The sequence below is a fragment of the Pyrus communis genome, chromosome 15 (genome assembly GCF_041283825.1).
Source record: "Pyrus communis isolate YQ-2024b chromosome 15, ASM4128382v1, whole genome shotgun sequence".
Lineage (NCBI taxonomy): Eukaryota > Viridiplantae > Streptophyta > Magnoliopsida > Rosales > Rosaceae > Pyrus > Pyrus communis.
In genome coordinates, this window is record NC_142579.1 from 9,446,061 (window position 1) to 9,460,343 (window position 14,283).

The following is a 14,283-nucleotide window of genomic DNA, read 5'->3' on the forward strand; positions in this document are numbered from 1 at the left end:
ACATGCGCGACTTGACGCAGGGCTAGTTATTGTATGGATAGAAACAGCTTATATATATTAAGTGGAACGAAAGAAAAGTAGATGTCATCAATTACTTGTTCGATCTACCAAGAATGAAAAGTGAGTTGTTTTCCATCCTATAAAACACCATGCGATTGCCTTTAATTCGTGACCAAGTAATCACCACTATGTAAACATTATTATACACAAGCTTTTGGTTCATGTTTATGACTCATCAAAGAGCATCTTTTGGACAGTTATAGGTCATGTCTACACAACTTATCGATAGTAGCACACTGGAAATGGTTTAAAATTTAAGGAAACTTTAATTAAAAGAATTTCAACAAATATATATATATATATATATATATATATATATATATATATATTTTTAAGAGAAGTATGATATTCATTGCAATCCAATCAGAACATGTACAAACTGAGGATAGTGTGCATAATAGGCCTCGATAAAATCTTGCCAGGGCTTTTAACCCGGTCGAAGGGAAAAGAGTGTCCCGCATGACAAAAAGGACCTATCCTCAAATAACAATACATAAACAAATTATGAACTATCTTCGAACAAAATATCCCTAAGCAAGTCAAGGGGATCTTCAAACCACAAAAGCTGTTGATTACTACCAATACCCACTAAAGCAAGACGGTGTTTTGCCGAGTTACTTCCCTACTGCACATGGTTTAGCAGCAACAGAGGAAAAGACTGAAGTAAATAACGAAGATCATTAATGATAGGACCCAATAGCGAGTAGTCTTCATCTTGTCCCTTCATGGCAGCCAATACCAAACTAGAATCGCCTTCGAAAATTATGCTTTTGCCAAAAGGAAGCTTGGGCTACAAAGCAACCTGGCGAGCAGCAAAGAGCTCAGCATAAGCGTGTTCTTCCAATGGAACTAGTCGCTGCAACTATGAATTCTCCCCTATGATGCTGTATAACAGCACCAAACCCTCCCTGCAAATCTTGTTAGATCCATGCTCCATCAAAATTACATTTAACCCAACCAACATTAGGTTTTCTCCACTTCTATGGGGGACGGGTGGACTTCTTCACACCATATTTATGCCACTTCTGATACTCTTGCAACCAACCCTCGGTTCGGACCACCAGTTCCTGTGGCAACAATCAAGCCTTGTTCCAAACAACATTATTCTTATTCTTCCACAACATCCATAGAGTCATCAAATATAGTTCAAAAACCGAGGAAGGAGAGTGCACAGCAATACTGGATAACCAATGAAGAAACTGATGATTGCCTCATTTCTCAAGCCTGAACCCCAAATCGGCAAAACAAACCGCCTTCACCATGCTGCAATCCCTTAAAACCTGTTCAGTGGATTCACCGTGAGAATCACACAGACCTCAACAAGTATCCACAGCCACTCGCCTCTTTGCAAGATTTGATTTTGTAGGAAGAGCTTCCATGCATGCACGCCAGGCACAAATCTTAACCTTACCCGAACCACATGCATTCCATAATTTCCTCCACAGCTTGTCCCTTTCATCGTCAGGCAAAAAAGCAGAAACACATACGTCTTCCCCTTTAGAAGAGACAAGTGCCCGAACCACATGGTAGGCACTCCGTTCAAAGAACTTCCCATTGCGTTCATAATGCCAAATTCGACGATCCATAACCATCTGTAAGCTTAAAGGAAGAATTAAAATTTGCTCCACTTCATCATGAAAGAATAGTTCCTGTAGTAGCTCAATATGCCACTGTATCAGACCTGCAACAGAAAACTTATCCACCATGGCCTCTTTATCCCAGTACTCTGGCGGTGAACTCAACATTCGAAAGTATGAGTCTTTCAACAACCAATTATCTTGTCAAATTCTGATATTCTTCCCATCACCCACCTATTAATGGTACCCTTTAAGAATTACTGGCCGCGCAACCGCAATACTCTTCCAAACATATGAACCATTGGCATTGACTCGAGCATTAAGAAAGTCAGTGGTTGGGAAATATCCGGCTTTGAAGACACAATAGGTAAAAGAATCAAGTTGCTGGATAAAGCGCCAAGCTTGTTTTGCCAACAAAGTAAGGTTGAAAGCATAGAGATCTCTGAACCCCAGACCACCCTCATGTTCAAGCTTACACAATTGGCGCCAATTGAGCCAATGGATTTTCCGCTTACCCAGATCATCGCTCCACCAGAATTTTGCAATCATAGTATTTAACTTTTCACATAATGATTTGGGAACAAGAAAGCATTGCATAGAATACATAGGCAATGCTTGTGCCACTGTTTTCACTAACAACTCTCGGCTCGCGCAGCTCAAAAAACCACCACACCAACTTTGTAGTTTCTTCCAAAACTGATCTTTCGTATACGAAAAAGTTTCCTTCATCGACTTTCTGATTAGCATTGGTAAACCCAAATACCTATCATGAAAGTCAACTTGCCTCACACCTAAACAATCTGCAAGTAGTTGCTTGTCATAATTCGTGAGATTAGAGCTAAAAGAGACATAACTCTTATCAAAATTCAATGCTTGACCTGATGCTACTTCATACACACACAAAGTCTGCTTGATACTTTGGCACTCACGTAACATAACCCTAGCGAAAAGAAAGCTATCATCTGCAAAAAAATAGATGATGAATACTCGGAGCTTGGCGACACACCTTGATACCCTACAAAACACCCTCACATTCTACCTTCATAAGGAGAGCCGATAGGCCCCGGCACACATAACAAATAAAAAACACTCAAGGATCTTTATTTAATAAAAATGAAAAAAATTAGACATTTACACAACTTTAGTTAACAATGAAGACAAAAAATAACAAAACATTAAAATAATGGCAACTAACGCGCGTAGCCACATAAGACCCCTGACATCTGATACTTACATAAACTGCATTGGGTCACAAGTAATCATCTCTCTCCTCTCTCCTCTCATTCATCCCCACTCTTTATCTCTCATCTCACCTCTCACATATCCCCACTCTCTGTCTCTCATCTTACCTCTCGCCCATCCTCGCTCTATATATATCTCTATCTCTCTTCGTCTTCTCTTTCTAACTCTCTCTTTTCACCTCTCACACCCGTCCCACACACACTCTCTCTCTCCTCTCTCCTTTCTCCTCTCTCCTCTCATCCATCCCCACTCTCTCTCTCCCCTTTACTCATGTGTTATTGTTTTTTTTTTTTACCATCATTCCATGAACTATTTATTTATTTATTGAGAAACAATCACTATTTTAAAAATATTGATTGAGAAATGGTCACTATTTCTAAATATTTATATTTATTGAGAAATAGTCATTATTTTAAAAATATTTGTTAAGAAACAATCAGTATTTGAGACTATTTTAAAATATTAATTGAAAAATAATCGTTAATTTTAAAATACTTATTGTTAGACAATCACTATTCCTAAAATATTTAATATTAAGAATTAGTTAACTTTATTAAGATTTTAAATAAACAGTAATAAAGAGGATATAGAGATAAATAGAATGTGAGAAAGTAGAATGATTAGCCCACAAATTCTACCAAAAGTTGATCCACAGGTGGAGAGAGAAAGAAGAAGGAAACTAGGAAAAACAAAAAAATGACATGAAAGATGTGTGTGAGAGAGAGAGAGAGAGTTGGGTGAAAGAGGAAAGATGAAGGAATATGGGGAAGAATGACGTGAGAGAGAAAATTAACAAACCATGTGAAAGAGGGCTCCCGCGTCAGTATGCATGTTTTGTGTGGAATGTGACATTTTTCTTTTTGTCCTAAACATTAAATAAGGTTGTTTAAATGTTTTTGGTTACAAATTAAAGTTTTGAAGCCCTTTTTATTATTTTCCTTAAAACAAACTCATATTGTATTAGACAATTGAATGTGATGTATGACTTATACGCTATAGTTGATGTGGATAGTTTTATACATACATTTGGTGATAAAACTAATAATTGAACAATTTTAAGAGAAGTCTTTCATCGGTTGTGAACATACCTTGAGCACAAGTGTGATTGTATAATCATTAGTAGATTGTATTTAGGATACTAGAAGATCATTTCTCTTTAGATTGTATTACTTGCAAGGTAACAAATTCTCTTTGGTTTACTATAAATAAAGGCACAAGAAATGGGGATTAACACACAAAATTCCTCAAACCCTTTTTCTCCATCTCTCTTTTCTCTTAATGTCGCACCCCACTCTTCCCTCAGTTAAATATATGTCACAACAGGTTATCAGCGCGCTCTTGACGCTGTGCTACACATAATTCATTCATCTTTAGGGGAGTACTACATTTTACTCTTATTTGATTAAATATTAATTTTATTGTATGTGTATTTACTTTTATTGATTCAATTTACTTTTCTTGTGTTGAACGTGATACAAGCTATGAAGATGGAAATCTAAAATACATAAGAGGAACTCCTACAAAGCCATTCACAATATTCATCACGTAATCCAGTTTCTTCTAAAATAATGATTTTTTGTATCTCGATATTTTTTTAGCCTTGATTTCATGAACCTTCACCATAATGCATGACCAAACTTTACATTTTACGAATTTTAGATTCTACATAAAGTGTGTATACATTATAGTCAAATATTGCTATATTAAGTGAATTGAATATGCGTAAATAAGCAAGAAAAAGAAAAAAAAAAAACCCTAGAGCTCGAGTTGTGCCTTGAAACATGAAAAATATGTTTAACATTGGGTCTGACCTAAAAGCCCAGCACTTGAGCATGCAATTAGCATTGGAACTGCTAACCTAAAGCTCGAGTCGAGCCACTTAAGCCACTGAGCCAAAATCATTCCAAACATTAGGTCTGGAAAACAAAGCCATTTTGCACGTCTTCCCCCCTAGACCACGAGCCGCCACTTGGGATAGCTTGCCGTCCACCCCAACCTATTGCCACTCATGGAAACTAGTGAAATCAGTCTCCCTCAACAAGTTAATGTCCTCATATGGCAAAATGTGATGATTAAAAGTCGTCTGTCAAGCCAACATCGTCATCTCTAACGAGAGACTTGAGTTTTCTGTCGAAACCCCGAATGATTCAGATTGGAAATCACTATTGCCAGTAGCTCCGTGTACTTCTTCCCTCGACGATTGCACACCTAGCCTTTAATAGAGAGTCTCTAACCCGACCCAATGCCTTGGGCCTCCTCTTGATACTCAGCCCGCTTGTGCTCAACTCACTGTCATGGGCCTAAGACGTGTTTTTATTTCAACTCGGCCATTTTTGGGCTAACACTGATAACATACCATAATAAGAAAATACAAAAATGCACAACACCTCAGTTTGGTTTTTTGTGTCGTTTTGGGCTTTCTCAGCTCACTTGTTTTCTCCCATTAGACCTGCAATCCAACGCATGTGTGAGAAAAACATTATTTTATTCGGGCAGCATTTATTTTAGCCCCCATGAAAAACAGACCCATTTAATAACAGTTGTTTTTCACTTTTTCTTTCTTACCCAATATTTAGGTTTGGGTTCTGTAAACCCGAATTTTCTCTCGTTAGCCCGCAACCAAGCCGATTAAATTAATAATTTATTTTTATACCTAAAGCTTCATGCTTTTTAAGGTCATTGCCTAAAGTTTCACACAAAGAGTCACGAAGCTATCCACTATTATTATATTTGTTTTCAATTGCTTTGTATCCTTTTCTTATATATAATGTGTTTGTTTGAAGGTATTATGAACCTGAAGTTCATAATTCCAAACTAGAAGCTTCGAAAAAATGCCATAGAAACCTGAAGTTTCTTACATGCACCACTTATGTTGAGATTCGAAGTTCTCTAAGATTAAACCGTTTAAGCCTAAACATGTCTAGAATCTGACTGGTCTAACTTGGAAGCTTATGGAAATTTTATTTTCCATAGCACCAATGACATTCATGTTCCTTTTATTCAGTGAAATGTTGAAAAATAACAAGTTCGATTTTCTTGGTTTGGACGTTTTGAACGTAAACTACTAGATACAAGATATACTGCTACACTTGACTATGAAAAGTTGCGAAACGATTGTAGCCAACTATGGTGTGGAAAAGAAAGCTTCCGCCATTATCTTCATTCCCAGACTTATGCTTGGAGTATTTCAAATGGAAGTATCTTACCAAAGAGTATTCCATGGTTCTTTGACCCACTCATCCGGACTATTCAAATCATGAAAAGATAGTTTCTTGCCTAAAGAGAGACAAGATTGAAACCTTTACGTCCATGAATAGGTACAATTCTGAAGTTTATATCCGATCGAATTTCTACCGGAAAATATTTTTTCCATGTCTTTAATTTGCTCATGAAGCAGTATTATAGAGAGAAGAAATTTCCACAACTGTGATTGCTATCACAACTGTGAGAGAATGATACCCTAGTGATTTAGCTAGGTGGTATCTGACAGTATAGATCCAATTTTTTGCTAGAGTCTACCAAATGGTGGTACCATGCTTCGACAAGGATACACCAACATGCATGCTTTGCTTCGGCAGAGGTGCACTAAAGGATATGCTTTGCTTCAACAAAAGTGTATCAAAGAGAACCTCCAACTTCATCTGGAACCTCCAAAAATCAAGTGTGGGTATGTCTCTCTCACACACTTAATTTTTTTTGTTTTACAACATATGGTAAAATCAAGGTCTGCCAAGATGTGGCATCATAATCAGAAGCGTGATCCTTAAGACCTAAGACCTAAACTTTAAGAATAAAGGACAATCTTCCTAGACCTCAACCTTATAGAATCCACTTCCGTTTTGATGGAAAAAATCATTGGTTATGCACTTATGTGTGCCTTTAGTAATGTTGTTGAGAAGTACCATTCATGTGATCAACCCGTGAGACTAATTTTACTCCACCCAACACATTTGGAAGAACAAAATTTTGACATGGAAGACCATGTTAGTTGACCCCCTAGTACATTTGGTTTACTTTGTGAACAATTTCCTATGCTCCCGAATTGAAGGCTGGCATTTGGAATACATTATTAATCTCAAATACGAGTTAATTAACGAAAACTAATACATGTGACAAATCCAATTACTCCTACTTAGGTATGTTTTGTGGGGAAGTTAGCTGTCTAGTTCTATATGCTAACTTGTTACCTAACCACCCCTTGACAATTCTTTCAGGCCTATCCAACCAGATTCTAGGGCATGACACTACTCTATGTTGTTTGATGGTACTAATTTCACCATAAGGAAGCTTTGTACTTACCTCATTCTAGAAGAAAGCTTTTGAGCTTAAGGATATTCAGATTATTATTACCATACTGAAACCACCGTAGAAAATGGAGTAAAAGTTCTTTTTTTGCATAACTTCCTACGAATATAGCCAGAAACACATTCTAGAGAAAATGGAACACCTTCAAAATGGATTACAACTATTCAGGCCCACTATGTCATCGACCAAAAACCCGAGATTCTATAGAAATTTTCACTATGGCACGAATGTTTAGGACATCTAGGATGATCAATGATGCGTCGTATAAGGCATCCCCTTACCAGAAGTAAGGATATCGTGCTTACTAGCGTACCTTGTTAAGCATGCTCATCGATCTTCACTGGGCAACCTATTTCCTAAGCTACCAAAATCATTAATAGCAAACCAATTACTCGATTATGTATCATAACGATCAAAGGTAGGTTGCTGCACTTAGTGGTCAATCTAATACTTCAACAGCTAACCAATCAATCTTTATGTCCATGGAAGCACGACGAGTCACTCGATTCTAATGATTCACCTCCTCGGAAGTGGATGAATAATGGCACAAACGAATCCCTTCTTTGATTGTTGTCTCAATCATTTCCATCTCATGAGATTAAAGCAGGATTACTCCTGAGACTTGAAGTTCTTGGTCTAGTATACTGGTTTGGATGAGATATGGAATTGGAGTGTACATAATTTGTTTTCACTCATATGGTAGCTACCGATATAAATGAAAAGTATCCATTTTGAAAAGCATTTCGCTAATTATTAACAATGTAGAACTGATTGGTCAACTGGAAAGAAATAATCCATGTTGAATGAGACAAATGAAATAGTGTGATATAACACCACCTTATGGCGCAAGGCTTATCTCATATGCCATGTGAATGATTCAAGCATTATAAACGTTGTTGTATCGTATTTCAGGGATCATGATACGAAATCTACATGTTAGTTCCCGAAGAATTACATGCATTGATTCAAATAGTTCTAGACTACAGAACACCCTTTTGATTTAGATGAGGCTTTCACTTTACGGATTCAAAACAATCCGGAGAGATGTGGTATACCAGTCTAAATGAATATATTTGACCAGGTAAAGATATATACACTTGCGTGTACAAAATCCAAAGTTGCTAGAGTTGCAGTTTATGTCAATAACATGAATCTCACTAAGACTCTGGAATAGCTTGAGAAAATGGACTCACACCTGAAGTCAGAATTTGAGATAAATTGGAGAAAACTCAAGATTATCTCGACCTAAAGTTTCAAGCATAGTTTTGACAGTATTCGGGCCCCTTGTCGAACTGCACCTAAAAGATGATGCTTCTGAGTATACCCTTGATTGTATGTACGCTAGATGCAAATGAGATCTTCGAGGCGGTTATGAATCTAATAGTTCCAGTTGGTGTTTATTGTACTTAGCTCAAAGCACTAGATCAGAAATCTCAATTGCTAATAATCTTTTGGCATAAAGCAGCAATACGCCTACACGCCACCACCAAATTGGTGTCAAAGATGTTTTTCTGTTAATAAGGATTTAGTCTTACTTTATCCCTATGCATCTTATAATGAATCACCCCTTTGGTTCCTAGAAAGATGCCTAAATTGTGGGCTTCATTGACACAGACTATCTGTTTGATCCGCTCAAGGTACATTCCCCAATGGTTATCTTTTCAACGTTAAGGAACATCGCAATATCTTGGAGGTCAACCAAATATATACATCTTAGTTATGAAATCTTCAAATTGTTCCAAGAATCACCATACCTCACTACGCCACATGTGAGAGACATGGTTGAGAGCACTTATTGAAGACATTTGAAGTACATGAAACTTTCATCCTTCGTTGAGTCCCAAAAATGATCTATTGAAGATAATGCCACATGTATCGACTAGATCATAACATGATACATCCAAGAAGTCAACGCCAAACATATTGTGTCTACATCGCATCATCATGAACATTAGAAGGTGAAGTTAGACAATCCTATCTGAAGACAACCTTGCCGACCTCTACACGACGTCACTGCCGAAGTCTACCTTTCATAAGCTTGTCCTAGGAATCAATATGCCTAACTATTTCTTTGTGATGCTTGCAGTTCTCATTTGGATGTTTTGTCAAACTCTGGGAGAGTATCCAAAACTATACTCATTTGGCCTTAGTATACTCATTTTCCCTACTATTAGGAGCATTTTCCCCCTTAGTTTTTGCTACCCGACTAGGTTTTAACTAAGCACCCATCCTAGGCTGGTTATACCCTTGTGAGCTTTTCTACTTGCATCCAAAAGACATTTAGTTTTGATTTAATGAAACTTCTTACTTTTCTCCTTAGTCTGAGTTTTTATCCCACTTTGGGTTTTGCTATAGCGAGATTTTGTGAGTTTTACCACCCATGCATTCTTTCGTTTGTTTTGAGACTCACATTCGTTACTTGTGCCGACTAGATGAGACAACTTCATCAACTGCTTCTACATTTGCCTGAAGATCTAATGCGTCATCTACTTGAGTATTTACTAATGCATCATCTACTTGAGTATTTACACTCAAGGGGGATGTTGTGAACATACTTCTAGCACATGTGTGATTGCGTAAACCATTAGTAGATTGAGTTTAGGATACTAAAAGATCATTTTTCTTTAGGATTGTGTTACTTGTAAGGCAAGGAATCATTCTTAGTTTAATATAAATAAAGGCACAAGGACTGGGGAGGAACACGCATAATTCCTCAAGCCGCCATAGCAACATCTTCCCTTATATAAATAATTTATAATCAATAGATTAGATTGACAGTGGGATCATATTGTTGTATAAAATTATGTTATAAGTTATAACATAACATTTATACCTCTTTTGTACACTTCACCTTTTATAGCATATTAGCCACCCTTATTTGCCAAATCACTGAGTTGAAAAACCTGAAGAAATACATCAGGCGATGGTGGAAATTGATGCTTGAATTTTGTCTTAATTGGCTGCAGCAGCTGGCTCCTTTTTGTGATACGAGATCATATCATTTTATTTTTCTGTTCCTCTTCGATCTTCTTACCTTTTCATTGTACCATATCAAATAAAGGGAGAGGTAGGTATCTTTCACTCGCATGGTGGGAAGTTTTCCCTTTTTCTATAACAAAAGAATTTGGTATGAAGTTTTCCCTTTTTCGTGTTATAAAAGAATTTTTCAATATTTTTCCCGCTAATGGCGGATAGTCTAACTGAGAATGCATCCCCTTATTTGAAAAAGCAACTTTGTCTCTAGTTATATAATATGTGGTAATAGCCAAAAAAATAATAATAATGATTAAATGAAGGAAAGCTAACCACTTTTGCACTGGCCCTTACGTTTTAATATTTTTACTTCGCATAATGCCATATTTCAATCCTCCTACACGTAAAATTATGTATTTAATGCGTGCTAAAAGTAATTTTCAGTTTCCTTCTCTGCCTTATAGTGTAGCAATTTGCTCTTTTAAGTTTAATTTTTAATTTTATTTGAATACAAAACTTAATTTATTTAGGCATTTAAAGCACGACATTCCGTGGTTTGGCATTCCCGTAACATTTTCGCCTTCCAAAAAAAAAAAACCATATTACGGTTTCCTAAATACTTCCCAATTGTGGTTTTATGTTGAATTTGTAGTATATTAACAATTTCACTCCTTAATTGATTAGTTGTATTACTTGAGAAATGTAGGGAGGATTTATGAAAATTAATCTTCTGACCGGTGGCTTTAGCAAAGTTTATGAAAATTGATTTATGAAAATTAATCTTCTGACCGGTGGATTTATCAAAACGTGTAGCGATGGTCCTTTTCATCAATTTTGTCAAAATTTTGTCAAAATGAGTTATGTTAGAAGGATTATTGCTACAATTGGGTTAAAGTTTGAGGGACAATTGCTACAATTGGGTTAAAGTTTGAGGGATCATTTCTGTAGTTGAATTAAAATTGAGGGACCAATGGTAATGAATTTTTAGTTAAAAATCCTACTCCAATTGAGTTAAAGTTAAAGAACCATTGTTATAATTTACTCTAAATCAAATAAATCATACTCATCCAGTATGTGTGGAATATATGACAAAAGTGGAATGTTATTCTATGTTTTTAAGTCCATGCAGTATGCACATGGTCTTCTAGGTGTTTTTAATAATCTTTTAGTTTTTAATTCTTTTTTGCAAGATAGAGTGAAAGTACCCGGGGGGAAGGACTGAAGGACATATGAAAAAGAATAGAGGTGGAGTGGGTGAAATGAAGAATGGAGAAATGAAAGAGAAGGTATGAAACAAAAAATTGTTAAATACAAACAAGGTGGGAAAATTTTAGCAATATCACCTAAAATTTACACCCTTGAGGCCAACTTCAACCCATGGCCTAAAAGCTATAATTTCCCTTCTATTCTTCCCCCAATCCATTCAAACCCAAGTTTTAATATAGACCTAAAACCTAAAAAAGAGCCAGATTTAGGCTAAGATTAGTGGTGGAGCCCCCACCCACATGGGTGTGTCTCCCACTTGTTTGCCAATAAAATTGAGCCAAACGGCTCTTTTGGTTGATCAACGGCTCACATTCAAATAGGCGGTTGGTTATTCAACGGTCCACATTTAATTTAGTTAATATTTTTGTTTTATATTTATAAATTTATTGAATCCAACGATTGAGATCGAATATGATCAAATCTAACGGTAAAAAAAGATCTAACGGCCTAAATTTAAATTCAACAATTAAAATAATTATAAAAATTATTTAACTCAAAATTCACTCGAAAACTCTATAAATACCTATATATTTGTTGAAACATTCACACGAAACTCACTTTTCTCTTACAATTCTTCCAATTTTTCTTTCTGCCATCTTCCAAAACATGTGTTTGCTCATGTGTCATGTGTTTATACATCTCTTATTATGTGTTTCATATTCTTCTATAGTGTTTCATGAGTTTCATATGTCGGTTTAGTGATTTTTCAATGTTTATCGGAATTTAAATATTTTTAGGTTAAAATTTTCATAAAATTAATTTAGGATACCCTACTTAATTTTTTTTTTTTAAAGTTAATTTAAAAAATAAAAAATAAAAACCTAAATTTACTCTTTAATAATATGGGGTTAAAATTTTAGACCATAAGGGTTGGAGCAGAAAACTATTTTTGGATGAAAACCTAAATTTTCAGGGCTAAAATTTTTAGTTTTTATGCCAAGTATTGGAGATGGTCTGAAAGTAATTTCGCCTGAATCTTTGTTTTGCGATATTTTACCACCTAAAATAAATTTTTGTGTCGTAATACCACACCAATCGTCAAGATCATTAGGATATACATTTAAAAAAGTCGTGTGCTACAAGTTTGCATTAAATTGTAACATGAACTTCCTTTTGTGCTAGCTAGATTGCCACATGAGACTTTTTAAGTGCCATATTGCATCAAGGTTGAAGTCGTATTCATATTCAATAAACTGTTTCGGGAGAATGTTTTCGAAAAATTGGGGCTTTACAATGATATATTTTATGAGTTTTCAAAAATTAGTTTTAATTTCAATTTCCCGGGCCCGCTCCACCACCGTAGCACGATATTGTCCGCTTTGGGCTTACCATTCCCTCATGATTTTGTTTTTGGGAACTCACGAGCAACTTCCTAGTGGGTCACCCATCATGGGGATTGCTCAAGCCTCATTCTCACTTAACTTCGGAGTTCCGATAGAACCCGAAGCCAGTGATCTCCCAAAAGGCCTCGTGCTAGGTAGGGGTGGGAATATACATTTAAGGATCACTCCCCTGGGCGATGTGGGATGTCACAGTGATGCTTCAAATATAACTAGGGTTTCATGCAAATTTGAGGAGAGATTTTCAATGTGTCCGGAACACGGCCCAAAACACTAAGTATAATACTACAACTGATTGGAAACTTGAAAAAAAAATAATTTTAACCAATTCTATTATGACACTTAAGGTACCAAGCCGTATTTCCAACACACTAAAAAATTTCTCAAATTTGAGGATTCTTTTATTTATTGTATGATGAATGAGTCTAAGCTATGTGAACAAAAGAATTCAGCTCTAGCTACGGAACACAATCATGATGTAATCTTTTAAGGGAAAATTAGAATCCTCTACAGTTTTTCTATATCATTTAAATTAAACATATGTACCTTTTTAAAATTTGATTAAAGTACTTTGACCAATAGTCACCTCTATTTTTTAAAATTAAAATAATTTTTGAATTTATCATTTTATCTGCATGATGCATTTTTCCTTATTAAGTGGAGATATTATTAATTAAAATATATTTTCTCTTCTTCCAAATATGTTTTTTCGATCACATTTTTTTTTTCTTTTGTTATGCAAACATTTAATATTATTTCTTTTTCCAAATGGTTTTTTTCTTTTTCAAATAGTTGGTGATCAATATAAAAGCTGTGTGTAATTTTTTCAATTTTTTTGTGAAATTCTATATATATATATATATATTTTTTTTTTTTTTTGCTGTTTTTTTTTTTAGGTATAGTTGTTGACGAATTATTATTAGGTACAATACATTATGTATATATTATCTGAGAGTACGTTTGAATTTACAAAAATCATTAATTGGTACGTTTATTTGCAATTTTAGTACGTTTGATTTGATACATATTGTTAATATTGATACATTATTTTTATTTTGGTATTTTGTACACATTGTGTATTGGTATGTTTATATTATTCTCAATCCTATTTTCTCTTAATGTACTAAAAGAAAAACTTATTTTGATACGTTTGATTTTGGGGGATTTAAAAATATTTTAAACTATTTTGGAAAGAAAATATCTTAAATCGTAGATAATTATTGCTAAATTGTAGCATTATTGTGAAAAATAATTTTGAATATAACCATTTTTATTTTTGACAATTATCTCTAACGGAGGAGAGTGTAATCGAAAGGTTAGATTATAGGAAATTTGTTACAATACAATGTGCATATAGCACCAAAATTATGACAAAAAAAAGTTTAATACAATCACTAAAAGGCATGAATGTTTGATCTCGAAAATTCAAAACTGGAGCGCCTATATCAAAAGATCCCATCTTTTAATTCTAGGTTCTTGGAAGAGAAATTCTAAACATGCTCCCAAATTCAACCATACCA

The 14,283-nt window shown here is 35.2% G+C and overlaps 1 protein-coding gene across 1 annotated transcript; it reads right to left on the reverse strand.

Moving 5' to 3' along the window:
- Nucleotides 1-1,376: 1,376 nt before the first annotated feature.
- On the reverse strand, nucleotides 1,377-2,186 carry LOC148690500 (uncharacterized). Its single transcript, XM_088684931.1, has 2 exons — nucleotides 1,885-2,186; nucleotides 1,377-1,797 (listed from the first exon to the last, which is right to left on the reverse strand). The coding sequence occupies exons 1-2, from the start codon at nucleotides 2,184-2,186 to the stop codon at nucleotides 1,377-1,379; spliced, it is 723 nt and encodes a 240-aa protein (XP_088541057.1).
- Between the last annotated feature and the right edge of the window lie 12,097 nt (nucleotides 2,187-14,283).

What these genes read in the sequence shown, in the direction of transcription:
- LOC148690500 (XM_088684931.1), bottom strand. Translation starts at nt 2,186, where the DNA reads ATGATTGCAAAATTCTGGTGGAGCGATGATCTGGGTAAGCGGAAAATC. An exon ending in CGGCCAGTAATTCTTAAAGG is followed by an intron (nt 1,798 to 1,884) that starts GTACCATTAATA and finishes TCGAATGTTGAG; the next exon opens with TTCACCGCCAGAGTACTGGG.